At 36.0% G+C, this 27340-nt stretch overlaps 2 protein-coding genes across 3 annotated transcripts in view; one reads left to right on the forward strand and one right to left on the reverse strand.

Annotated features, from left to right (window-relative positions):
• Positions 1–556, forward strand: part of LOC123518307 — a 4108-nt gene extending 3552 nt beyond the window's left edge. For both annotated transcript variants that reach the window (XM_045279047.1, XM_045279046.1), the window contains 2 exons: positions 137–253; positions 415–556. In XM_045279047.1, the coding sequence (XP_045134982.1) occupies positions 137–253; positions 415–492 (195 nt within the window). In that variant the 3' untranslated portion in view covers positions 493–556. The remainder of the gene's footprint in view (positions 1–136; positions 254–414) is intronic.
• Positions 557–2362: 1806 nt separating this feature from the next.
• Positions 2363–26675, reverse strand: LOC123518227 (hydroxymethylglutaryl-CoA synthase 1-like). The gene is given in 11 exon segments (XM_045278941.1): positions 2363–2915; positions 4932–5012; positions 5015–5163; positions 6408–6578; positions 7173–7335; positions 8013–8171; positions 16951–17076; positions 18895–19095; positions 20571–20685; positions 21272–21409; positions 26486–26675. Coding segments are annotated over 10 exon segments (1497 nt in total). The 5' UTR covers positions 21404–21409; positions 26486–26675; the 3' UTR covers positions 2363–2715.
• Positions 26676–27340: the final 665 nt, after the last annotated feature.

Here is a 27340-nt window from a genome sequence, read left to right on the forward strand (position 1 = left end):
GGAACAGTTATCTTCTTTTTCTTTCAATGATCATGAGTTTGTTTGTGTAGAAACAAGATCAATAAGCCATACTTGTGTTGCATTCATGTGTTCTCATGTTGAGTGTGGTGATCATTCTTTTTGGCACTGGTGGCAGGTAATGCTGTACACAGATGAGATGACCTCCCGCCACAATCCTGCTGCTGTGGCTTGGCTCTGGGAGGGTCACCACCTTCTGAGCAGGGCTGTCAAACACACTTCCAACCTTACCCCTGTGAGTAGCTATTATCTTGGATGCTGAAATTGTTAACAAGTTTTCACAAAAAAGTACTGTTGAAATCATAAACTGGGCATCTTTTTCCTGGTAGAATTGTCTTTCCTAAATTAAGCTGGACAATTATTTTATCTTTGATTTCTTTGGTAAACATGATTCAGGCCGACAGGATACAAAACAGACGCTTGAGGAGAGTGAAAAACAGTTTCCTTCATGCTCGCAGGAGACGCAAGAGGTGATTCAAAATTTGATTGGATCAGCAGTGCATCTCTGCCAAGATCAGTCTCGATATTCCCAAGCACATGATCCAGTGTAGAATGAAGTGAGTGGCTGGAACTATTGTGAGGCATTAGTGACTCAACAGTACCTGAATCCATTTTCATACCTCTAAAAAAACAAATGTTTCAACACTAACCATAATACTGTAATCACAGTCCCAATAAAAAGAGCAATATTCACATAATGACAATTATTATAGCAAATACTGTGAATATATTTACTAGTAGTCACATTGTAATATGAAACCTCAAATGTTCCACCTACATTTCAAATCACACAAGCTCCAATCCCTATCACATCACCACACTGCCTGTCACTACTTGTTTTGCCACAATTTGAAACAATTTTTTTCTTTGGTTACTTTTGCTCTTCTATCCCCAATTTATTTTGTCTTTTGCTTCTTAATGTTAGTGTTTTTCAGTGTTTCCCCTTCTTCTTTATGACATATATTCTTGTACATATTCCATAAAAGTTCAGATACCAACTTCTCAAAAAATTACTGAATTGGGCATCCTTCATTGGATCACTAACACAGATCACTAAACAGATGTATCTATTGAACATATTGGTACCAAAACCAGTAGTGCATTGTGCCATACTATGCTCTGCTACAAGTTGAATTTTGAAATTATTTACAGCTTGCACAAAGCATGGACTCCATGATGGATATTTGTAATCTATGGCAGCAAACACTTTGAGAACGTACTAGTGATGTTATCAGTAAAACTTCAAACTAATATTTAGCTTTCTTACAAGTTTAATTTACACTAGTATTCTATAACAAGTATTAGTACTATTTTCTTTTTAATAAAATACAAGGTCCCATGGTGTGTGTCTCTGTGTATAGTTGAAATTTTATATAAAATGTGAGAGAGAGAGAGAGAGAGAGAGAGAGAGAGAGAGAGAGAGAGAGAGAGAGAGAGAGAGAGAGAGAGAGAGAGAGAGAGAGAGAGAGAGAGAGAGAGAGAGAGAGAGAGAGAGAGAGAGAGAGAGAGAGATAGTCTTCTCAAGGTTTGAGGTGTGAAGATTTAAAGAAAGGTCTGAATTGTTAATGAGACATGGAATGCAGTGTAAAATTTTTTCCATGAAATTAAGTATTATTCAACACTACTAACATAAATTTTCTTTTTGACAATTAACTTTCAACAGCTAAGAAATTTATCATATTATGTTTACTTCATATTCCTACATTCTCAAAATTAACTATAGCATCCCATCCTAGGAACTATAGCACCACTGAGAGAACAAGGTTCTACAACCAAAATGCTATGCAAAAACAGTAGGTGATCTACATACAGATCTGCTACATATAGCAGAGCAAAAATAAAGTTTAGAACATTATAAAAATTATAAATTTTCACATTCATCATTATTCTACCAGAAAATGCTATGTATATCCCTGGAGTCTAAAGCTCCATACACATCACAGATCATGTTAGCTGCAAGGTAATCTCAGTTGTGCAAGCTGGAAAGTCTGTAAATAAGGGCAGTTGTGTTTTAAGTGATGGGTTGATTCACTGCTTATATGAATGACTATAAGAACTGGCTTTCTAAAAATGCTCTATAGTCTTTGACATATCTACCTTAAATATTATTATTGTTTAACAAATGCTGATTTCTACAAAATTAAAAGATTTCATAAAACATATAACAATTAAACTTTAAAAACAATAAGTTACCATAAAATTTGTGCAAAAATTATATATATATATATATATATATATATATATATATATATATATATATATATATATATATATATATATATATATATATATTGGTACATTGGAGAGGGCAATATCCCAAGCAAGAAGAGATGGGAAATAATAATAAAAAAAAAAAAAAAAAAAAAAAAAAAGTGTTATGAATTTTCATTACTCCAGCAAATTTAAAACAATAATTTTGGAATTAGACAATCATGTCAAATTACAAAGTTTTCACATACTACATGCTCACAACAAAATAATGCTAATATTTTGTAAAATATTCAACATGATAGCTAGAAATTGTGTCCTAGCTTTAAGTCTAGATCAACAAGGCAAAGAAGCCAGAAATAAATATTTTGAAGAGTACACGGTACACATGTACAGGCATATACCTATTATGTTACAGATCTACATGGCTATGAAATTGAACATAAGAGGATTGATAATGTTTCAAATTTATGACAATGGAACTTTTATTTAAAAATGTAACTGTTGTGTAGATTCTCCAGTTACTGATGATGTTTCCTTCATGTGGACTGCGGCCACACTACTTGCCACATTGGAAACTCCAACTAGAGGCCGGCGCTCATATTGGCGACGGTGCATCTCATCTACCCTGGTCAGGTACCAGGTTCCTGGGAACAGCCGGTCTATGCTACCCACAGCATTGTATGGTGCTGACAGAGGGGAAAAAACAGTAATGTCTATGAAATGATTCCTGAATACATCATAATAGGAACCCTTGCAATAAATAAACAAAATATAAATTGTTCCTTAAGGTATCATTCCAGTGTTTTCTGTGTCACCATCTTATTCCATCAAACCTTGTAGAAGTATTAAATATCTTGCATAACTCAAACAGAATTGAAAACTCATCTTTCCAAATATGTAATTCTAAAAATATATCCCTTTCCTTTTTCTTTGTAGAATAGAACAATAGCTATACATGACCAGTCCTTTAAAGACCCAATACCCACTAACAGAGAGAGAGAGAGAGAGAGAGAGAGAGAGAGAGAGAGAGAGAGAGAGAGAGAGAGAGAGAGAGAGAGAGAGAGAGAGAGAGAGAGAGAGAGATACAGAGAGAGAGAGAGAGAGAGAGAGAGAGAGAGAGAGAGACATACGTGTAAGTACATACATATACATACATGCATACATACACATACATACATAGAAAAGCAAGCAGATACACGAAATGCCTCATAGTGATTGACAGAAATTCGTTTTTGTTGGGGGAATGGGTCGTCACTCTGTCGAAGTAATTTGTAAGGGGTCGCAGCCAAAAAGTTTGAGAACCACTGATCTAAGGCATCAAAACAATCACTCTTTTTTAAGAACATGCTGAATGTAAGCAAACTTCCAGCAAGAAGAAAAGGTAGATGTTGATTGACAGAGTTCAAAAATTTGAGAAAGCAAAGAACAAGCATGGAGACACAATTTTGGAGAACAATAGGTAGGATTCCATCAGATCAATTAGTCTTCTGAGGGTTTAGGCTAGCTAGGACATGGAAAATGTCATTGCAGATTATTTCAATAGGTAGCATGGAGTAGTCAGAGGGGAGAGGGAAGGAAAGGGAGGAACAAGCCCTGTATAGCAGGAATACTAAGCAGTGTTAAACCAAAGTTTGGAAGATTTATGTCGAAAGAATGAATGACGAGTGTATGGTTCAATGCCAGACACTATTAATGTATTTCTGTTATGCATTTACGATACAGTTGGGTCTCTGACAGTCATTTCAAGGAAAATTAGGCCCTTAATAACATAGTGTGCCAAACACTTTTGGCAGAAAAATTAAGTTAAATGTAGCATTGTACAGCACAAATGCTCTTCCATGAAAGACACCAAAGAGTACAAAATGCAAACTGGATTAGGGAATAAACTCCCGTCAAGTAACATGATATTGTTGTCCAATTGGCCTCAATGTTTTAGGAGCCTTCATCCTAGTTACAGAATGAGCCATCAGCCACCCTGCCATGTGTTGAACAGTACTTTCTTATCACTGTCTTGAAGTCTTACTTATGCATTAATAATTTTAGCATTATTCTATCTTGATATAATATTTTAGTATGTGTTTGCATAAGCAAATTAGGGAAAACATAAAAAAAATGGGAAATGCAAATATTGGCAACTGAGGTCCAACTATTCCCAAGTCTCATTTCCCTAAGTGTTGTGCTCTTTAACACAGTGACTATTTTAACACTGCTGTTTTCCCTGATGCTTACTTTTTCTTTACTTTTTTGGCAATATGAGTTACTTTAATAATGAACATACACTACATTCTTTACTTTGTTTCTAAATGGATAAAAAAGAAGTCTTTTTAGCTGGTTTTTGTTTTCTTACAAATGTACAGCACGGATCAATTAAGATTTTATGAGCAATTCCCATTGATATCTTTGGCTGGTTTGTTCACAATATATGTTTACTGAGGATACAGTCTCTCTCAATATCTATGCTTGAGGAACAGGAAGTTATCTTTTTACCTCATAAAATACATTTCTTTTATAACAGATTTAGTAAGAAGTGAAAGGAGGAATGGTAAACTAAATATTGAAAAATATAAAAGAATATTCACTGGTTCCTAAGTCACAGCAATTTGAAAATAGTACAACTTTAACTGCATTCTTTTCTATTCTTTATTATGTGGTGCTTGGCACAGTATGTTATGAAGGGCTTCATTTATGGAAGCAATATTTACCTTTATGATGTGTGTCTTGCCTTAACTTCATGGTTTCAGCAAATTCAGGAGGGGAAATCTTGTATCGTGCATCTAAACGTTTTGGAGATCTTGCAAGGATGCAACAAGGTGCGTCAGTGGAGAGTCCGGTCCAATGTCTTGTGTTATCCGCAATGAATACATAGTGGCTGCAAGTCCTGACCCATATGAAAACAAAGCCACACGTTTTCCTGCTAGGTTCTCGACTGTGTTCCTATAAATAAGAATTCATTAACTATTATAACCATTGTATATCATCTTTCATAGCAAGAGTGACATCTGCTTCACTTACGATAAAATTAGAATGAAATCAACAAGTAATCTTTTATGTTGGTGTTTAAATGGTGAAAGCATGCATGTACAGTAACACTACCCCCCCCAATATGTTAGACTAAATAGGAGAAAGGGCAATTTGAGTGATCTGAAAATCCGAGTTACCCAAGGGATTGTTTTTCACATTTTACATACCTGTTACCATCAACAGGTGAAATGGTCTATGTCAGGAGGTTCTCAACCTCTTTCTCATCAAGAACCCCATCTACCTGAACCACAGTAATCTGACATTGAATGGAATGTTAACTCAATATACAAAGGATATTATTAGATCAGCCATCTATAAGTACTCTGGTAATCTTGTGAACCCATGGGCATTTTCAAACTCCAGGCCAAGAACCCTTGGTCAATGTAATGCATTATGTAAGTAGGTACAGTGGAACCTCAGAACTTCAACATAATGTGTTCCAGAAGGCTGTTAGACAATTGAATTGGTTGAGATCCAAAACTGTTCTCCCTATAGAAAATAATGTAAATAATTCTAATCCATTCCAAGACCTCTGATTCTTAGTTAAGTAAATAAGAATTGAACTAAAATTTAGACTATTTATCTATTGGTGGTGAGTTTTATAGTGCACATAGATAGTGGTGAGGGAGTTACATGTGAAGTGAATCTGTAGAGGGACAATGTTGTAAACAAACCTTTCAAAGGACTTGGCCTCTACTCTCCTTTCTCCTCTTGCCTATTCAAAATTTCATTTCTTCTATGTATAAAGCCTACAGCATCTAGTACAGGGTTGTCAATGAGCTCTTTTGTGATGAATAGAGTAACCAATCTCCTGTAGGTGGCCATTTTTATACAGTCCAGCTGATCAATTGTCACAAGTGAAGGGGATGCAAGGGGGGTGGGGATAATATTCCATGGAATGTATCTATAGTGACATAGTCATACATGGTACAACAGACATTACAATTACAACTAGTTTTGACTCCAGTGATGGAGTCTTTTCTTAGAGTTTTAGACACTAACTGCAGATTATGCAACATAACTACATCATATATATATATATATATATATATATATATATATATATATATATATATATATATATATATATATATATATATATAAAATAAATCTTCCACACACACACAAAAAAAAAAAAAAAAAAAAAAAAAACTTACCTAGAAATGAAAGAAGCAAGTCCACCAAACAGTGAGGGAGTATACATGTTGCCAACTTGAGTTGCAATTAGCAAAGAAGGTTTAGTCTTGGAGAGGAATAAGTCCTGACTGTGAGCCATAAAGGCCTTCTCAACATCACGGTCAAAATATGTATCCTCAAGCTTCTTCTCTCTGATAAAAGGAATACATTGATTTTATATAACATAAAGGAATAGCTTATCTGCTTAATAATACAGAAAAATATATATTGGTTTAATCCTAACATTATGAGAAGATAAAATTAATCTCTGAATATAAGCTCTACATAAATCATATAATTGGAGTACACTGAAGGCACATGACACTCAACATGCTACAATGAAAGATGATTCTAAAGTGAGATGCTGAAAGCATACTTAGGACTGAGAGGATCAGTGAAATAATGAGAACAGGCAAAATGAATCAGTAAGAAGGGGAAGAGAAGAGAAAAATAACTGGGCTTGAAAAAAGCAGTTATATACAGAATTTCACAACAACAATGGTTAAATGGAAAGTTTCAGTATTGATTCTACATTACCATATTATTCCTTCAATCTCAACTAATCTACGTACATCACACAATAAAACTCTTTGTAGTACACTGATATAAAACTTTATCTTGTTTTCAGTTATTTATTACAGAATATTTACTTAAATATAGTACAAAGACTTCATGGCAGACATCACCATTGAAAAAAAAATAATAAATAATAATAAATAAACAAAAATATAGAGCTTAAAACTTACCTGAATGCTTCAAGTCCAGGATATTGTATGGCAACTTGGTCAGCTGGACAATTAAGAAAGTCATTGAAGCATAATCTTGCAAGTGATTTCTGCACCAGTTTGCAATATGGTGAATGGAAAATAAAAGCATCCATCTGATGTAATGACATGGCTGGAGATGATGCTGTGAAAAATGAAGGAGAAAAATAGTTATCAGAACACACAAAGATAATCTATACTTCATAGTACAATAACATCAACCAAAATATTGTATCTGAGGCAAGATACAACATATAATATAGGAACATCACTTGAGATGTCATCTATTTTGACTCAACAAACTCATGTAAGAATTATTTTTTTCTTTAACGTTATGGCTTATAGTGCTTGTAGGCATACTTGAAGAGTATGTGTGGGAAGCGCTGTTAAGCTTATGCCCATTAGTGGCATGGGCAATTTTATTTATAGTGGTACCCATATTAGGGCCCATATCACCACACCATCACATCTTTGATGTAACCACCTAGAACCTGAGTATAATGGTGGCATGTAGGTAACTTTAAACTACTTGACAAATGGCATGGCTTCAAAGCGACATGTGCTAGGATTCGAACCTACACGTAGACGTCTGCCTGATCCCATGCTCACCACCTTATCCACTACACCACCACCTCTTCTCTCTTTCTTGCCTTTTGACACATGCAGTTACCATCCTTTAGCTGCTGACAGTGTAGTCACCAACACTAGTTGGAATGTATAGAGTTTCTTGCTCTTCCTCTTCCCACTTACTCAACCTCAGTGCAGATAAAGCCCCACATTACTGAGGTTGGGCTACAAACACACACAATACAGAAAACTTACGTTCTTTTGTAGCAACCTTGCGGGAAAATGTCCGATAGCAGGCATCCAGGGCAGATAAATAACACTGTATAGAAAGCTTGCCATCTACAGTGGGATACTCTGAAGACAGGTCAGGCTTGTAAAAGTCATAAACATGACACATGTGTGATCCTCGCAATCCTGAAAGCAAATATTTTGACAATAGAAAAAGAAAGAAAAAGTTGAGCCATAATATTTTATGAGCAAGTTTAAGGTTGGCATGTTTGTCCCATAACTAAAGGTCTAGAAATGGACTGTTCCATTATGTCAAATCTTCTGATCTTCTATATGGGAATAGATGACAGCCTATGAGTGTGGGATTGTGTTGGAGCACAAGAGAAGCCAGAACACCTTTCTCTCTTTCTCATGTATATGTATATGTTTATGTGTGTGTGTGTGTGTGTGTGTTTATTGAATGTTGCCACAGCTGACCCTGCCAACGAGTGTTGGGACTTGCATGTATCAATACCACTACTAGATGACCTGATCTCATACACTGAAGTTAGTGCTCAGGTGAATAAGATCAATGCTGATAAAGCGTGTGGCCCAGATGGGATTGCACCTGGCGTCTTTAAGTTGCTGCCTGTGCACTGGATAACATTCATTGTAACATTATTCAATAGCATATTTATCAATGGCCAGTACCCCACGTCTTGGACCAGAACAAAACTATTTACAGTTTTTAAAAAGGGTGATCGTAAGGATGCAAAAAACTATAGAGGTATCAGTGTAATCAACAGCCTTGCCAAGCTCTTTGATATGGTTGTTTGTGCAAGGCTGGAAGCTTGGTTCACGCCGTACCGCGAACAGGCAGGTACACAAAAAGGCCGTGGTTGTGTCGAACATCTAGTAACATTATGTCTTTTAACAGATTTAGCGAGAAGGAAAAAGAAGAAACTTTTCATAACTTTTATCAATTTTAGTCAGGCCTATGATATGGTACCGCGACACATGTTATTGAGGATTTTAAGACGTCTAGGGTGTGGATTAGTTATGCTGGGCATCATCGCTGCCATGTACAGTGTAACAGAGAGTGTCATTGGTACCGCAGTATTTGTTGCCACCGTGGGAGTCCGTCAGGGTTCTCCTACTTCATGTTTACTTTTTATTATTTATGTAAATGATCTAATCAAATTAATTAAAGATAATTACCAAAATGACGGGTTCCTACGTTGGCTACACATTCTTATGTTAATGGACGATACTGTGCTCCTTTGGACAACACGAGAATGAATGATTTATAAATTACATTTATCAAAAAAAATTTGTAACAAGTATGGCATGAAAGTGAATGCATCAAAAACCAAGTTTTTTGTCATAAATGGAAAGCCTGAAGACTGCCAGACAGTTTATGTAGACGGGCTTGTGGTTGAATGGTGCACTCAGTACATGTACCTGGGATCCCCCTTCACTGCCGACGGGTCGGTATCGACATCAGTCAAAGCTCACGCCGATAGGAAAATGGGTCACGTCATGAAATATATTTCCTTTTTAAAGAAGAACGAAGATATTCCATATCATGTTAAGAAACGCGTGTTTGGTGCTTGCCTCATGGCAGCAATTTTATATGGATGCGAATCATGGCTGAACGCTGATTTAAGACCAATAGTAAAGCTGTATAACTGGTGTCTTAAAAGTTTATTAAACGTAAGATTAACAACGTGTAATGATATTTGCTATGTTGAATCCGGTTACCCAGATCTTCCTTCCTTAGTTAAATCTAGACAAAGAAAGTTCTTTTCTAAAATATGGAGAGAAAGAGAAAGAATGGAAGATGACCCACTAATATTGTCTGTTAAGCTAGTCTTAGAAAACCAGTATCAAACTCGTACGTATATAACTGATTTATTACACGCTGATACGGATGATTTAGTGGAAGGAGTTGAATTATTAAAAACAAATATTTATAACTCAGGATCAACTAAGCGCATAACATATAGAGAAATCAACCCCACGTTAAGTGTTCATAGTGTTTATACAGCTAACACCCATGTTTATGAGCCTCACAGAGTGGCGTTTACGCGGTTCAGAGTCTCCGCCCACTCGTTGGCAGTGGAGGTGGGAAGGTGGAATAGGAGAGGCAGAGGGAGATTGCCTTTGGAAGAAAGACTCTGTACATGTGGCCAGATACAAACGGAAGTTCACGTTACACAGTACTGTACTTTTACTCAACACCTAAGAAATACACATGGCTTTAGTAGTATCCAAGAATTGATATCAGATAGGTTTGATGTTCCGCAAATTTGCAAAATTATATACAAGAATTTGAAAACATATGATTCCTAAATCAACTGTAATGCCTTCTGGTGTGTTTTAACATTCATTCCCCTTTAATTACTATATAAATATACCAATTAAAATGCCTTGTGGCTTATCGCTCCTTTCTTTGAAGAGTTTTTAGGGTTATGCGCATTGTTTTATTGAAATGTTTTAAAATCACCTTTTGTTTTAGCTCCTATATAGTTTTACCTGTTTTCAAATTTGCATTGTTTTATTGAATTGATTTAAAATCATCTTGGTGGTTTTTTTTTTAAAGGGTTTATTACTTTTAAGGTTTGAATGTACGTGCTTGTGTTCTTATTTACTATAGGTATTGTATAGGGAGATCTTTGGAAAATACAGCCTATCTGGTTGATATTTTTAGAGTAGATGATATTTTATGCCTGATGGCAATGTGTAATGTATTTGATTTTTTATAATTTTACTGTCTGATTTCATAATTTTTGTAGATAATTTGTATTTTGCTGGACCAATCTATTCTATTTATTGTATTTTATAGTGTATCTTGTTGTGGTCAATAAAATAATAATAACAACAATATGTATGTGTGTGTGTGTGTGTGTGTGTGTATACATATTCGTGTGCGTGTATGCATGTGTAAGTGTGCGTGCATGAGTGAACGAATGTGTGTGTGCAGGCAAGTGTGTTGTGTGTGTGTGTGTGTGTGTGTGTGTGTGTGTGTGTGTGTGTGTGTGTGTGTGTGTGTGTGTGTGTGTGTGTGTGTGTGTGTAATTCACTGTTTGTTTGATCTGCTGCAGTCTCTGACGAGACAGCCAGACGTTACCCTACGGAACGAGCTCAGAGCTCATTATTTCCGATCTTCGGATAGGCCTGAGACCAGGCACACACCACACACCGGGTCTGCATCGTGTCTCAGCTCCATCGTAGTGTCATGGTGGAATGTTTCCAGTAAGTTCCTCAAGTACTCAGGTTTTCCAGACTGTAATGCCTGATGAGTCATAACACTAATCTTGTACTCAATTCGTGCTTTAATTGGCAGCCAATGCAGATCTATCAATACAGGTGTTATCCTCTCATGAGGAGAGATGCCTGTAATCAGTCTGGCAGCTCTGTTCATGACAAGCTGTGTGTGTGTGTGTGTGTGTGTGTGTGTGTGTGTGTGTGTGTGTGTGTGTGTGTGTGTTACCTAGTTGTAGTTTTACAGGGCCTGGGCTTTATGCTCGTGTGGCCCCGTCTCCATATCTACACTTATCCAATCTTTCTTTAAAACTGTGTACACTCGTTGCAGACACTACTTCTTCATTCAAACTGTTCCACGTCTAAACACATCTTTGCGGGAAACTATACTTTTTAATATCTCTTAGACATCTTCCCTTCCTCAGCTTCTTACTTTGCGATCTTGTGGTTCGACTGGCATATTCTTCTCTCAGGATCAGATACTCATTGTCCAATTGGTCCATTCCGTTGATCAATTTATAAACTTGTATGAGATCCCCTCTCTCCCTTCTCTGTTCCAATGTTGGAAGATCCATAGCCTTTAGTCTCTCCTCATATGTCATCCCTTCAAGTTCTGGGACCATTCTTGTAGCCATTTTTTGTAGTCTCTTCAGCTTCCTTATGTGTTTCTTTTTGTAAGGAATCCACACTACTCCTGCATATTCCAATCTGGGTCTCATTATAGTAATTATCAGTTTCTTCATCATTTCTTTGTCCATGTAGTGAAATGCTATTCCAATATTCCTTAGCAAATTATGTCTCTGAAAATTCTATCAATCTGGCTTCCCAGTGTGTGTGTGTGTGTGTGTGTGTGTGTGTGTGTGTGTGTGTGTGTGTGTGTCTCTGTATATTGCTATCAGGTCTCCCTTTCTTCTGTTTTCCAGGGTTGGAAGTTGCATTCTTTTCAGTCTGTCTTCATAAGTCAAATCTCTTAAGTCAGGCACCATTTTGTTGCAGCCCTCTGTACTTTCTCTAGTTTCCTTATGTGTTTCTTTAAGTTCGGAGCCCACTGTATTGTTGCATATTCAAGCCTCGGTCTTATCATTGCAGTAATTATTTTCTTCATCATTTCTTCATCTAAATATACGAACGCCACTCTTATGTTCCTCAATAAGTTCAATACTTCTCCAATTATTTTGTTTATATGTCTCTCTGGCGATAGGTCATTGGTAATTGTCACCCCAAGGTCTTTTTCTTCATGACTGGTTTTATGTCTTCATTTCCTATCTTGTACATACTCCTGATTCTTCTTTCACTCTTGCCAAACTCTATTTTCTTGCATTTTGTCGTGTTGAACTCCATTTGCCATGTACAGCTCCATTTCCATATTCTGTCCAAGTCTTCCTGGAGTAGTTCGCAATCTTTGTCACATCTCACTTTTCTTAACAATTTTGCATCGCCTGCAAATAGGCTCACATAACTGGACACCCCATCCACCATGTCATTTATGTAGACCGAACATTACTGGTGCCAACACTGATCCCTGTGGAACTCCACTCTCCACCAATCCCCATTCTGATGGTCTGTCCTTAATTATTGTTCTCATTTCTCTTCCTACCAAAAGTCTTCCATCCATTTTAGTAAACTGCCATGCACTCCTCCTACCATTTCAAGTTTCCAGATCAGTCTCTGGTGTGGTACCTTATCAAAGGCCTTTTTAAATCCAGATATATTCCATCAGCCCAACCATCTCTTTCCTGTATTACATCTATCACCCTCGAATAGTAACATATCAGGTTTGTCGTGCATGAACGCCCTTTTCTAAAACCAAATTGACACTCACAAAGTATGTCATTTTTCTCCAAGAAGTCTGTCCATCTATTCTTCACCACCCTCTCACACATCTTAGCTACCACACTTGTAAGTGACACTGGTCTATAGTTCAATGGGTCTCTCTTGTTACCTGATTTATAGATTGGGACAATGTTAGCTCTTTTCCAGTCTTGGGGCACTACACCTTCCCTTAATGAGGCATCAATTACTTCACAAACTTTTTCTGCCAGTTGCTCCCTGCATTCTCTTAAAATCCATCCTGATACCCCATCAGGTCCCACAGCTTTTCTCACTTCTAAACTCCCCATCATGTTCTTGATCTCCTCCACAGTTACTTGAAACTCCTTCATAATCCCTTTCTGTTCCATTACCAGTGGTTTGTCAAAAGCAGTCTCCTTTGTGAATACCTTCCGAAAGCATCCATTCATAGCCTCTGCCATTTCCTGGGATCTTCACTGCATACTCCATTTACTTCTAAACTTTCAATACTTTCTCTATTTTTGATGTTGTTGTTCACATGTCTGTAAAAAGCCTTGGTTGGTCTTTACATTTATCAATTATATCCTTTTCTTGTTTCTTTCTTTCTTCTCTTCTAATCAACACATATTCATTTCTTGCTCTTTTGTAACTTTCCCACTGCTTAATCCGTCTTTTCCTTCTCCACCTCTTCCATGCATCCTCTTTTCTTGTTCTAGCCTTTTCACATCTATCGTTAAACCAGTCCTGCTTTCCAACTTCTCTATGTTGTCTTATTGGTACAAATTTTTTCTCACCTTCTTTGTATATTTTTATAAATTCCTTCCACTTTTCATTTGCTCCCTTAGCACTCTTGAATTTCATCCAATTTGTCTCTTGAAAGTGTGTGTGTGTGTGTGTGTGTGTGTGTGTGTGTGTGTGTGTGTGTGTGTGTGTGTGTGTGTGTGTGTGTGTGTGTGTGTGTGTGTGTTACTTAATTGTATATTACAGGGTTCGAGTGGGGCTCATGGTGATCTGCCTCCATATCTACTTTTATCCAACATTTCCTAAAATTTCTGCACAGTTTCTGCTGCTACAATCTCTTCACTCATACCATTCCAAATGTCAACCATCCTATGTGGAAAACTAAACTTTTTATCCTCAAACACTGGCTTTTCATGATCTTCTAGGAGTGTCCTCTTGTTCATCTACCTCCATCCTCAGTCAGTGATAACAGGTCTTGTCTATCTATCTTTTCTTTAACGTTTACTATGTTATACATCATTATTAGATCTTCTCTCTCCTGTGTACCCTTCAAAGTTGGTAGTTCCATTTCCTTTAATCTTTCTTCATAGGGAAGATCCTTTATTTCTCGCACAATCATTGTAGCAGTCCTTTGGATTCTTTCTAGTTTCTTGATGTCCTTCTGCATATATGGTGACCACACCACTGCTGCATATTCTAGTTTAGGTTTTATCATATTGGTTATGATCTTTTTCATCATACTCTTTATCCATTTAGTTGAATACCATCCTGATATTTGTTAATGTCTTGTATGTTGAAGTAAATAAGACATTTATGCATCTTTCTGAAGTAAGGGTGTTTTATATAATCACTGCCAAGTCTTTCTCTTCCCTTCTTTTCATTATAACCTCTTCTATCATTTTGTATTCCTATGAAGGTCTTTTACTTTTACCCATTTCCATCACACGGCATTTGCTAGGATTAAATTCTGATTTGCACTTTTGGGTCCATTCCCAGATCTTTTCAGCATCTTTCTGCAATTCCATACAGTCCTCATTGTTTCTTATTACTGACAAATTTATGTAGCTACTCAAACCCACTTGTATATCGTTAATATATACTTGGAACATAATTGATGCCAGCACTGAATCCTGTGGTACACCACTATAGTCCTGCTCGTCTAAGAATGTGGATTGGGTGCGGCCCCCATGGGAAATAGCGGGAGGACAGCGCTGCCATACCTTTAATCCCCTCGTTGTCTACCCCCCCTCTTTCCCTCTTCCTCCCTCTCTCTTACCCCTCCCTCTCTTTCTTCCTGGTCAAGGACACCGCAGCTGACCTCCCATCACCTGTATGGATGGCGGGCGTGATTGGTGTTGCTGCCGTGAAGATTTGAATGTAGTTTTTTTCTTACTTATGTCAGCTTATTTTAAAGTACTTTCCTTCACGATATAATCTAATTACAACTATGGAACTATTTACTCATCCCAAACCGCAAGGAAACCTCTTTATAAGTATATTTTTTTTTTTAGCAACACTGTAAAATATGTATGCCACGTTTCTTGCCAGGCTTATGAATATATTATCAATAATAAGTTTACTGCTCTCTCATACGTTGTAATACTAAGGCTAAATGCGTATGTATATTTGCTGACCATATTTGCTAAAGTTTTACTACTATTAGAACTCTGCTGCATCACTGGCTATGAGACATGCTTCACCACTGTACAGCGGGAATTCCCCAACAAGCCGCACCCAATCCACATTGTTAGAGGAGCAGGACTATAGTAACTCTGCTCCAACTTGAAGGGGTGTCTCTTAACATTGTCCTTATTTTCCTTTCTGTTAAGAAATCTGTCATCCAGTTTAAGATACGTACTTCACTGTATTCCTCCAATGTGTTCTATTTTCCATAGGAGTCTTCTATGTGGTACTCTGTCAAAAGTCTCTTTAATATCTAAATACAGAACACCGTGTCAACCAACCATCTCTCTCTTGTACCTCATCTATTACTCTTGTATAAAAGCTTAGTAAATTTGTTATACATGATCTTTTTAAATCCAAATTGGGAGTTATTTATTATTTCATTTTCCTCCAGATATCATAACCATTTTTCTTTAATTACAATTTCAAAGCCTTTTTTCCTCCTTTATATATCAGGACTATGTTTGCTCTTTTCCATTCCCTTGGTACTATCCCCTTCCATTAAGAGCTGTTGATCACATCCCAAACTGGTTCCACCAGTTGTTCTCTACATCCTCTCATTGTACTGTACTTGTCTAAGAATATTTCATACTTCTCTTGGACTGTCTTCCCTTGCATGGTTTCCTTCCCATCAATACTACCAAAGTAATTTCTTAATCCTTTCAAACTTGTTTTGACATGATTCAATTTTTTTTTGTTTGTGTCCCTCATTACACTTCAAAATTTCTGTAGCAGGATCCTCTATTTCCATTTATAGAACCACATGATCACTTTTTACCATTGGGCAATGATATTTGATGGCTGGACCAGGCTCTGTTTTTCCGTGAATATCAAATCAAGCATAGATGGTTCTTCTTCCCTTCTATACCTTGTATAGTTCTTCAACCATTGATCCATTGTGTTTACCATTGGTAGTTGTAACACTTCTTCTACCCATTGTCCAGTATGATTGTTTAAATCCATTTCTTTCTAATTTACATATATGCAGTTTAGATCCCCCACAAATAGCACACTTCTGTCCTTTCTAACATATTGTCCAAGCAATTTAGCATTTCATTTTGCATTTCTTTATGTACATCAAGCCTTTATGTATTAGTCTTTGGTGGCATATATGTTACTATGATACTCCTCCTTTCCCTCTCACTGGTCCTAATTGTCATGCTTAAAACCTCTGCCTGTCCATCTCTGTATTGTATTTCTTCCACATGTATATCCTCTTGAGCCATTATCAATACTTCTCCTCCTGCTTTTTTCCTTCTTTCTCTCTTCTTCTATTTCTTTTTCTAGACTCTATTTTTCATCCTGAACCACTGAGATAATTTGCTTAACCATCTCTTTCTCTTTCTTTTCCTTCACAAATTTCAAATTTTTTTCTTTTGTGGTCCATATATTACCATGCATTTCTTTTTATCTATTGTATCTTTCACTAGCCCTTCATTTCATGTAACACAATATGATCGAAACATTCACTTTGGCAACAAAGAGCCAAATTGACATGGCCACTTACCTCGCTCCATGATGAGTGGTGCGTGTGGCCCTACCAGCATTGCAACTGCCCCTGCTCCTCCTGTAGGTCGTGCTGCTCCAGTGGCATACACAGCAATGTCTCCAGCAATGGCCACTGCATATCTACCTGTTCATGCAAAAATAATGACATTGAATAAAGAAAACGGAAGAAACTCAAAAGTCATGAAACCCTGAAAGTTAATAAGGACATTTTGCAAAATAACAACAGCAACAGGGAGCAACAGGGTCCCTTCATATCCAAACACATATACTACATATGCATGACTGTTTAATTGTGATGTATCTCAACAAACATAACAATTAACACATATTATGTCTACCTATTATGATTTTTTCTGTTAAAAGCAATAGACATTTTTGAGAGGAAAACAACTGCTCAAATGCCTTCATGACAAATGGATTTTGATACCAACAATATTATATCTGCCAATAGTGATTAGCAAAAACAATTAGCGCACACACACGCACACACACACACACACATATATATATATATATATATATATATATATATATATATATATATATATATATATATATATATATATATATATATATATATATATATATACATATATATATATATATATATATATATATATATATATATATATATATATATATATATATATATATATATATATATATATATATATATATATATATATATATATATATATATATATATATATATATATATATATATATATATATATATATATATATATATATATATATATATATATATAACTGTTGTATTCCCTCCCTATTGTAACTGCAAACAAGCCCAGCAAAAAAAAAAAAAAAAAAAAAAAAAAAAAAAAAAAAAAAAAATATATATATATATATATATATATATATATATATATATATATATATATATATATATATATATATATATATATATATATATATATATTGCTTTGATTTTATATGCATGGTGACAGACACTAAAAACACAATGATCCTGAAATATGACTCAGTTCCTACACAAGTATTCAGTCTGTAATCATTCTGGGCACAAAAGATAGGTATATATCTCCCTATCTTCTGTGCTCAGAGTGAAATTATGAACTGAATACTTTGATACGAACGGAGTCATATTTCAGGATTGTTAAGTTTTCAATGTTTTTGTCACCAAGCATATAAAATCAAAGCAAAAGAAGGAAACAGTATTGGTGGAGGATAAATATTTTGGTTTTAAGTGTTTTGGTATGCTTAAATTGTTGTGGCTGCTGTTTCCAAAAAAAATATAACATATAAAGATCAGTTATTTTCTCTTAAGAAGTTATATCATAAATTTATAATCTATTAAGCATAAGAAAAAAATTCATGCCTGACTTGTCAAAAATCATTAGTTACTGTTAGCAATAAGACAAAACTAAACTGTATATACGTATATGCACATACTAAATTCTTCCCTAGGGGAGTGTGTGTGTGTGTGTGTGTGTGTGTGTGTGTGTGTGTGTGTGTGTGTGTGTGTGTGTGTGTGTGTGTGTGTGTGTGTAAATATATATATATATATATATATATATATATATATATATATATATATATATATATATATATATATATATATATATATATATATATATATATATATATATATATATATATATATATATATATATATATATATATATATATATATATATATATATATATATCACATGAAGCATAAGTATGACCAATGAGAGTGCAGGAGTAGATGTTGTAAAAGTGTATGCACGACAACAAAATGAGGGGAGGGCAGTACTGGAATGCCTGAGAGATGGCAGGGGTTTAGTTATTGTGTATGGATAGGAACAAATATAGAGACTACATGGGCACACCCTCAAGGAAATGCAAAGAAACAAACATCAAGGAAGATTTGGCATTCAAAATAAGTTATATTTGAAAGTTTAAAAATAAATACAATGCTTACCATCCCAGGAGCTGGACTCCACCCAGTTGATGGCATTGATAAGAGCAGCAGTTCCGCCATAACAAGCATTTGTTGTGTCAATACCTTCAACATCAGTGTTACCAGACTCCTCAAAAAGCTGCATTAGGCAACTTTTAACACTCTTTGACTTGTCAATTATTGTTTCTGTCCCAACTTCGAGCCGACCAATATTTTCATACCCTGAAAATAAGACCTTAATAGTAATAGTTCACACCAAAACTTTATTAACACAAAAGAGAGAGAGAGAGAGAGAGAGAGAGAGAGAGAGAGAGAGAGAGAGAGAGAGAGAGAGAAACCAGTTTTGTACTTTTGTTCTGGATTGCTTTTTGGTACAGTGTATGGGTAGACATGTATGTTACAATTAATTGGGAGTGATTCCTAAAAACAAAATGTTAGTATTTTCTACTTTGTATTTAGCATATATATGGTATAAAATACACATGCCTATACAATAGCATGTACACAAAAAAGAACCATTAATCTTAAAGTAGTTTCTCCTACCTTTAACTTCTTTGGTGTTAAGGATCTTCCTTATGTATTTCATGATTGTTTGCAGCAAGTTTAGAATACAATTGAAAAGGAACTGTTGAAAGAAAAATGAACTATGGATTATCTGTAACTTTTGTTTGTAATTTGATTTTGTATTGATTACATTTTACCAAGAGTTGTTAAATTAATTTTTTTCATGCAAGAGGGACAGCTGGCCAAGGGCAACAAAATATGAAAAAAAAAAAAAAAAAGTTGCCAGTTCCCTAAAAGACATGATAGTTAACCAGAATTCAGGGAAAAATGTCTTGACACCTCTCTCTTAAATGAGGTCAAGTCGTATGAAGATGGAAATACAGAGGAAGGAATGGAGTTCCAGAGTTTACTAGTGAAAGGTATGAATGATTGAGAGTACTGGTTAATTCTTGCGTTAGAGAGTTGAACAGAATAGGAATGAGAGGAAGAAGAAAGCCTCATGAAGTGAGGCCACAGAAGGAGAGGAGGCTTGCAGTTAGCAAGATCAGTAGAGCAGTTAGCATGAAAATAGTGATAAAAGACAGAAAGAGATGCAACATTTCACTGGTAAGAAAGAGGCTGAAGATAGACAGTCAGAGGAGGGGAATTGATGAGACAAAAAGCTTTTGATTCCACTCTATGTAATAAGACTGTGTTAGTGGACACCCCCCCCCCAAACATGCAAAGAGTACTCCATACAAGGACAGATAAAGACCTTGTACAGAGTTAGCAGTTGGAGGGGTGAGAAAAACTGGCAGAGACACTGCAGAATGCCTAACTTTAAGCTGTTTTAGGGAGAGATGAGATGTGAAGTTTCCAGTTAAGATTATGAGTAAAGGATAGACTGAGGATATTCAGTGTAGAAGAGGAAGACAGTTGAGTGTCACTGAAGAAGAGGGGATAGTTGTCTGGAAGGTTGTGTTGAGTTGATAGATGGAGGAATTGAATTTTTGAGGCACTGAACACAACTAAGTTTTCTCTGCCCCAATCAGAAATCTTAGAAAGATCAGAAGTCAGGCTTTCTGTGGCATCCCTGTGTGATCCGATGATTAACTACCAGATTTAATATACTCTCCTGTGAAACCACATATTCCTGCCTGTTCATACTAGTAGCAAGTCAAAGAATTTGTTAGTTGTGAACAGTACATACTCACCAACACCAGTCCTTTCCATGAGGCGAGAGAGGACAGTGAGGCACAGAGAGTTGATGTCTTCCCGGTCAGAGCAAAATCCCATCTTTGTTTGTCCCAGACCTATTGTATATTTTCCCTATCAAGGTAAAAACAAATTTTTAGGTTTAAAATTATAAACAAACAAATACAAACACAAACCCCCACACATACAGATAGACATAAGTGTTCCAACATTTACCTTAATAAACCTTTCACAATTCAAATTGATTACCAACTTTCCAGGTCAGAGACATGCAGCCAGCTTTCTCACTGTCTCTCTCTCTCTCTCTCTCTCTCTCTCTCATCACAGTGCCTTCACTCTTTTCCTACCCATAAACAGTCATGATTCTCAATATGAGGAACCTTTAGTATAATTATGTTCTGGTGATCCTAGCCAGCAAGCCTGCCAGCTACCAACCTTCACTTGGATTCTCACAACAACAACAATAATAATAATAATAATAATAATAATAATAATAATAATAATAATAATGATAATGATAATAATAATAATAATAATAATAATAATAATAATAATAATAATAATAATAATAACAATAAAAACAATATAAAAAACAAAAATCTTACTATAAAAAATCTACCATCATACAGTAAATCTCTCAAAGTAGCTATGATAACAAGGTTGACTCAAAATAAAAAAAAATCTACACAGGTGTACATACCGCTGAGACTCCATCAAAAGTCTCCAGCTCCTGTTGGTCAACATATTGAGCAGGGAAGTACACCTCCATGGCAAGAATCCCAACATCCTGCGGCCATCCTGCTTGATCTGAAGTGTTCTTGAAGCTTGGCATCTTCACCTGCCATAGTAAAATGTACATCACATACTTGAAATGCAGTATTTACATGAAGAAAAGTGCAAATTCAGATCACATATTAATTTTTAGCTCTCTAGTAAATTTAACAAATGGTTTTGCCCAGACAACTGAAAAATTAAACTAAAACACACAATATCAAAATACTAGTTAGATCTGGGATATAAAGTAGTAGTAATGGTAAAAGAGAAGCAACAGTCTACAACAACAACTGCAGTCAGCAACTTGCAGCTCAAAGGTATGGATGTCTGTCCTCCCTACAGGTCAGCCAGAGGACAGAAAACCTTCACTTTCACTCTTAGAAAGACAGCAGTTCCAAATACATCATGGAATATGAATTCACAACAGAACACAACTTCCATTTCAATACATGTTAAACTTTACATAAGATCCTTCTCCAATCATTCCTTACACCACCATAAAAGAATCAAATCATATCTTCAAGCATATATCTTAATAAGTAAATCCATGACAGAAATGGCAACACTAGCTAGCCTGGAGGATGGGACTTTCCCTCTGAGAAGGCCCACTACAAGCATTTCCTGTCAGTGCATCAAGATCATCATGAAAATAGATCTCTTCCTTTTATAAGCAATACACTACATATAGCTTACTACACACTCTCCACTCACTACAGGCATTAAGATTGTCAAGAAAAATACACATCTATATATTACAATTCATTATTACTATCCTTGTTATTTTTTCTTGGTACATATCACAATTCTCCCATCAATAACTAGATTATACACAAATGCACAACTCTATGTACATAAAGTGTAGTGATAAGAGGAAATTATGTGCTAAGTACACCAGCTTGCAGTACCTTCAAACTGCTTAAACACTAGTCATGTCCTACTTCTAATGTGTGGGATTTGTGGGTGAAGATGACCACTTTCTATATTCTGTAAACTGTATAACTGAGACCTACATATATATATATATATATATATATATATATATATATATATATATATATATATATATATATATATATATATATGAATGAAGCTTTATCTTTAAGAAAAAGAAAGTGTAATGCGTTCATGGAAAAGGAGAGTAAAAAACAATATAAAATTATCTAAATGCATGGAAGGTATGGAGTGATAGACAATTAAAGAGTTCATTTGTGAAGGGTTAATAACAGGGTGTGTTTCTTGGGACTGAAAACATTGGGGCCTGAGCCACGGCCCCCTGAAGAGACGGCCGCATCCATGGGGGGGACAGTGGGGTGGCGCGTCAGGTCAAGACCGTCAAGTAGGTTAGTAGTGATGAAAAGGTAGCTGTAGAGAGAGGTCACGCTCTGTCAGCACTGCGCTCAGCGAATGTTAAGGCAGAAAACAAGCTTCAGGATATTATTGCTGTGAACTTTTTAGGTGCTTACAATGCCATACATGTGTTGTGTTCCAAAGTTCAATGGAAATTATCCAAACGGTCCGAAAGTGAGTGTCTTTTCTTTCCCACAACACAATGAGGAATTTGAGAAATAGGTGCAGGCCATAAGACGGCAGAACTTCATTCCTACAAAGCACAGCAGAGTAAGTAACTGTTTTAATTTTCTTCTCTTTATTCTAGTATTTCCTCTGCTTTCTATATATTTCTATATATTTCTTCTATGTATTCTATGGGGAAAACTGTCTTCTTTCTCTATCTCCAATGGGGAAAACTGTATTTCTTCTCTGTCTTCTGTGAGTAACACTGTATTTCTTCTCTATATTCTATTGGGGAAACTAGATTTCTTCTAGTATATATATATATATATATATATATATATATATATATATATATATATATATATATATATATATATATATATATATATACTAGAAAAAATCTAGTTTCCCCGATAGAATATAGAGAAGAAATACAGTGTTATAGAAGACAGAGAAGAAATACAGTTTTCCCCATTGGAGATAGAGAAAGAAGACAGTTTTCCCATAGAAAACATAGAAGAAATACATAGAAATATATAGAAAACAGAGGAAATACTAGAATACAGAGAAGAAAATTAAAACAGTTACTTACTCTGCTGTGCTTTGTAAGAATGAAGCTCTACTGTCTTATGGCCTGCAGTTGTATTATTATTATTATCATCATCATCATCATCATCATCAGAGAGAGAGAGAGAGAGAGAGAGAGAGAGAGAGAGAGAGAGAGAGAGAGAGAGAGAGAGAGAGAGAGAGAGACTTTCTTTTATGCAGTTGTGAGTGTAAGTAACTATTAGTACAAAAAAATGTTTCTTACACCTACAGTATTATTCTTTAAATATTTAATTAGATAAATAAAATGGCAACAAAGACAGAGAGTATGGGAGGAGGACGAGAAAGGAAAGGAATTCAGGGTCGGACCTCACACACCCAGGTATACTTAGGCCTTGACTGCGAGCTAGTGTCCCCCCCCCCCTAACCTACTTTTTTGACTTCGTCTACCCCCACTGGAGCGGCCGTCTCTTCAGGGGGCCGTGCCTGAGCCCAGACCCTTATAGGGAAGTCTAGAGGATCCTTCCTGGGGAAAAAAAGCTCTATTTCTGTGCTTTCTTTATCCTTGCAGTAACTTTAAAATCTGTCAAAATAAAATTATATTATATTGATAGAAACAGGATGATGCACATATAGATAACACAGGGATTAAAGCAAAAATAAATAAAATTTTGACTGAAGTGAAATCATATTCCCTCTCTGCAATTTTCTAAACATGTGAGAGGTTACATGATTTTCAATTTTTAGTTTGCTCTTTTTTTTAACATCAGACCATGTGAAAAAGTTGTGTGATGATGCCTACAGAATATATGAGCAGCCATATTTCCCCCAAAAATGCACATCACAAGTCAGTTTAACTTGAACTTTATTGTCCTCCCATCATTAGTATGTTGTGTTGCACCTCTGTTGAATTATCTGGGGCAAAAGAAAAAACATCCGAGGCTAAATCCCCGGATGCCCAGGCCAGGCAACGCCCCTGGTTGATAAAATGTTTCAAAATTATCTATGGACTTAATGATAATTTTGATCTCAACCTCTAAGATAAAGTCCTGTTCTTCCTGTCAAGAGCTCCATGGGTTCCATGGGTAAAAATCTATCTAGTCTTGAGATAAATTTTCCATTGGGTGCCTAAGGACAGAAAGGAACATGACTCAAGTTCTTTTTCATATGTTATGGCCTATAGTGCCTGTAGATGTACTTGAAGAGTATGGGAAGTGCTGTTCAGCTTCCAACCATTAGTGGTACAGGAAATTTTATTTATAGTGATACCCACATTAGGACCCATATCACCACTCAAGCACATCTTTGGTGTAAGGCAATTACACATCCAGCTAGAACCTGGGTATCATAATGACATGTAGGTAACTTTAAACCACTTGACAGATGATGAAGTTTCAAGATACAATGTGGTGGGATTTGAACCTACACATGGACATTGCCTGATCCGTGTACCATTGAGCATTTGTTCAATTAGCAATCATCTCTCTCTGGGTTGTTTTCCTTACCTAACTAACAATTTCTTTTTTATATTTCTTGGTGAGATGGGTCCATTATGGGTAAAGAAATTACAATAAGTGGTTAGATTTAGTATGGGAGAAATCGCTAGCTATTACAGGGCCAAGGAAACGATGAAAAAGGAATCGGCATAAACTAAAAACATTACTTTTTTTCTTACTAAGAGCCCAAACTGGTATCAATCAGAACCTAACAGAGAAGACACATCAAGATGCCAAAGGTTCAGCATGATCAGGGGCCACAGCCTTACTAATCAAGCTTGACTACAACTTCAGATTTGATTGGAATTTATTTGAAACAACTCATTTTAATTTTAGGTGATGATAAAGAAACCTGGGTATATTTGTAGTTTCAACCTATTCTACCCTTGACCACCCTGGCCTACTGGATCACCTAATATGGTAAAGTAATCTAACCTAACATTTATTTTTACTACCTAACCACAGTAGAGAGGGAATGGGATGCCTCCACCTCTTTTAAAATCCCACAAGATAAACTAATCTAACCTCCTAACTGGAGGGTGGTAGCAAGGAAGATTCACCACCTGTGGACCCCATGGGAAAAACTTATAATCTTTCAATGGAGTAAAATGGGGTTAGATATGCTTCCAACAGTGACCGATGAAGAGCAGATTCTTTCACAATACAAAATTCCACCAGAAAATTAAAACTGTTCCCAAGCGTGGAACAGACTTGGTAATAAATACCACGGATTCACTGATTGTCTACACAGATCCTATTGCCTGCTTCCATAAGTCTTCAATTCTAGTCTATATAGTTAAAAAAAAAAAAAAAAAATACATAAAAACAAAAGTTGGGGTAAGGAACCAAGTACATGATTCTGCCTAAAACCTAAACTAAATAAAGATCATCCACTAGAGCGGTGGGCGTGACTGGATTCATTTCCCATGACAGCAGCCCTGCACAGCCCCTACCTACCACAATTGCACACGTCTCAACAGAACAGTTGGCACTTTGGTTAGATGCTATGATCATATACTTCTTGTTTCCTTATATGCACTGCTTACTGTACCATTTAATAACTACTACGTACTAACATAGAAGTTTCAAATTGAAGGGACAACTGCGTTTTCCTGGTCTCGCGATCAGCTGATCATAAAATACACTTCATGCAGACCATACTTTCCGGCTTTGTGTGTTTTCCTTACTTCACCATAACCGTACACAGTATCTCACTGCCTCGCCAACAAGTGGGGAGTTCCACCTAATATTTTCTTAAAGCTTACATTATTGTAACATTATTATTGTTACATAGGGTTCCTTCCACATATAACAACTCCACTCACGTACTCAATGTACAGTCCCCACATGTTCAATGCCTATACTAACCAGGTGCAAAAATCAGGAATGTACAAGTGCAAAGTAAGATATATAATCACATATACTGTGTTACATGTTTCCTGTTTTTCTACCATAATCCACTAACAATCTACTCGTTTTGTAAGAGATTGTCGAGATATCTTGACTTGAAAATGAAGGAGAACGACAAATAAAGTGGATGAGAGAGCAAAATGTTACTTAACTTCTAACTCTGACTGTACACTTACGGAGTACGTTGGGAGTGGGACCGAGTGCTCCACGCCTGATGTCACTGACCCGCGGTGTCTCACTGAGTGGCGTCGATGCAATCTCGGCTCTCCGCCTCTCGCCGATGCCACTCACTGCCAGCCGCCGCTCGCCGACTTCCACGACCACAGTACACATGAAGGTGTCCAGGCATTTTCCGTTATTCGAGTAAGTTGATCTCCTTTTCACTTTTAAGTAAATTTTTTTCTAATTATTATCACTTGCAACTTCTTAGATACGTACTATTGTGGATTATACTCCTAAAGAGTTGTGTAAATAAGCCTCTCTCTCTCTCTCTCTCAAGAATTGCGTGAAAAGAAGAGGAAGAATATAAAAAGAAAAAGGAAAAAAATGCGCAACTTAACTAAGAAAAGGAGTAGAGGAAGCGGGAAATGTACAGGTGCAGTAGCAATGTGGTCAGCCTCGCCAGCAGTTACCTTCCTACGGTCAACGAAATTTCCTCCTATAACCTCCTCCCAGTATTTCCGAGGATCTCTCTCTCTCTCTCTCTCTCTCTCTCTCTCTCTCTCTCTCTCTCATTAAGTAAGATCGATCGATTGATGAAAGGAAAGGTGCTGTACTCAAAGTGTATGCGTGTAACATCTCTTGTTTATTGCAGGACAGTGTCATAGGAATGAGTGTCTTATTCTGAATTTAGGGTTATGTATCATGTCATGATTTTCCATATATATATATATATATATATATATATATATATATATATATATATATATATATATATATATATATATAATATATATATATATATATATATATATATATATATATATATATATATATATATATATATATATATAGAGAGAGAGAGAGAGAGA

This window comes from Portunus trituberculatus, chromosome 43 (assembly GCF_017591435.1).
Source record: "Portunus trituberculatus isolate SZX2019 chromosome 43, ASM1759143v1, whole genome shotgun sequence".
In the NCBI taxonomy this organism is placed as follows: Eukaryota; Metazoa; Arthropoda; class Malacostraca; order Decapoda; family Portunidae; genus Portunus; species Portunus trituberculatus.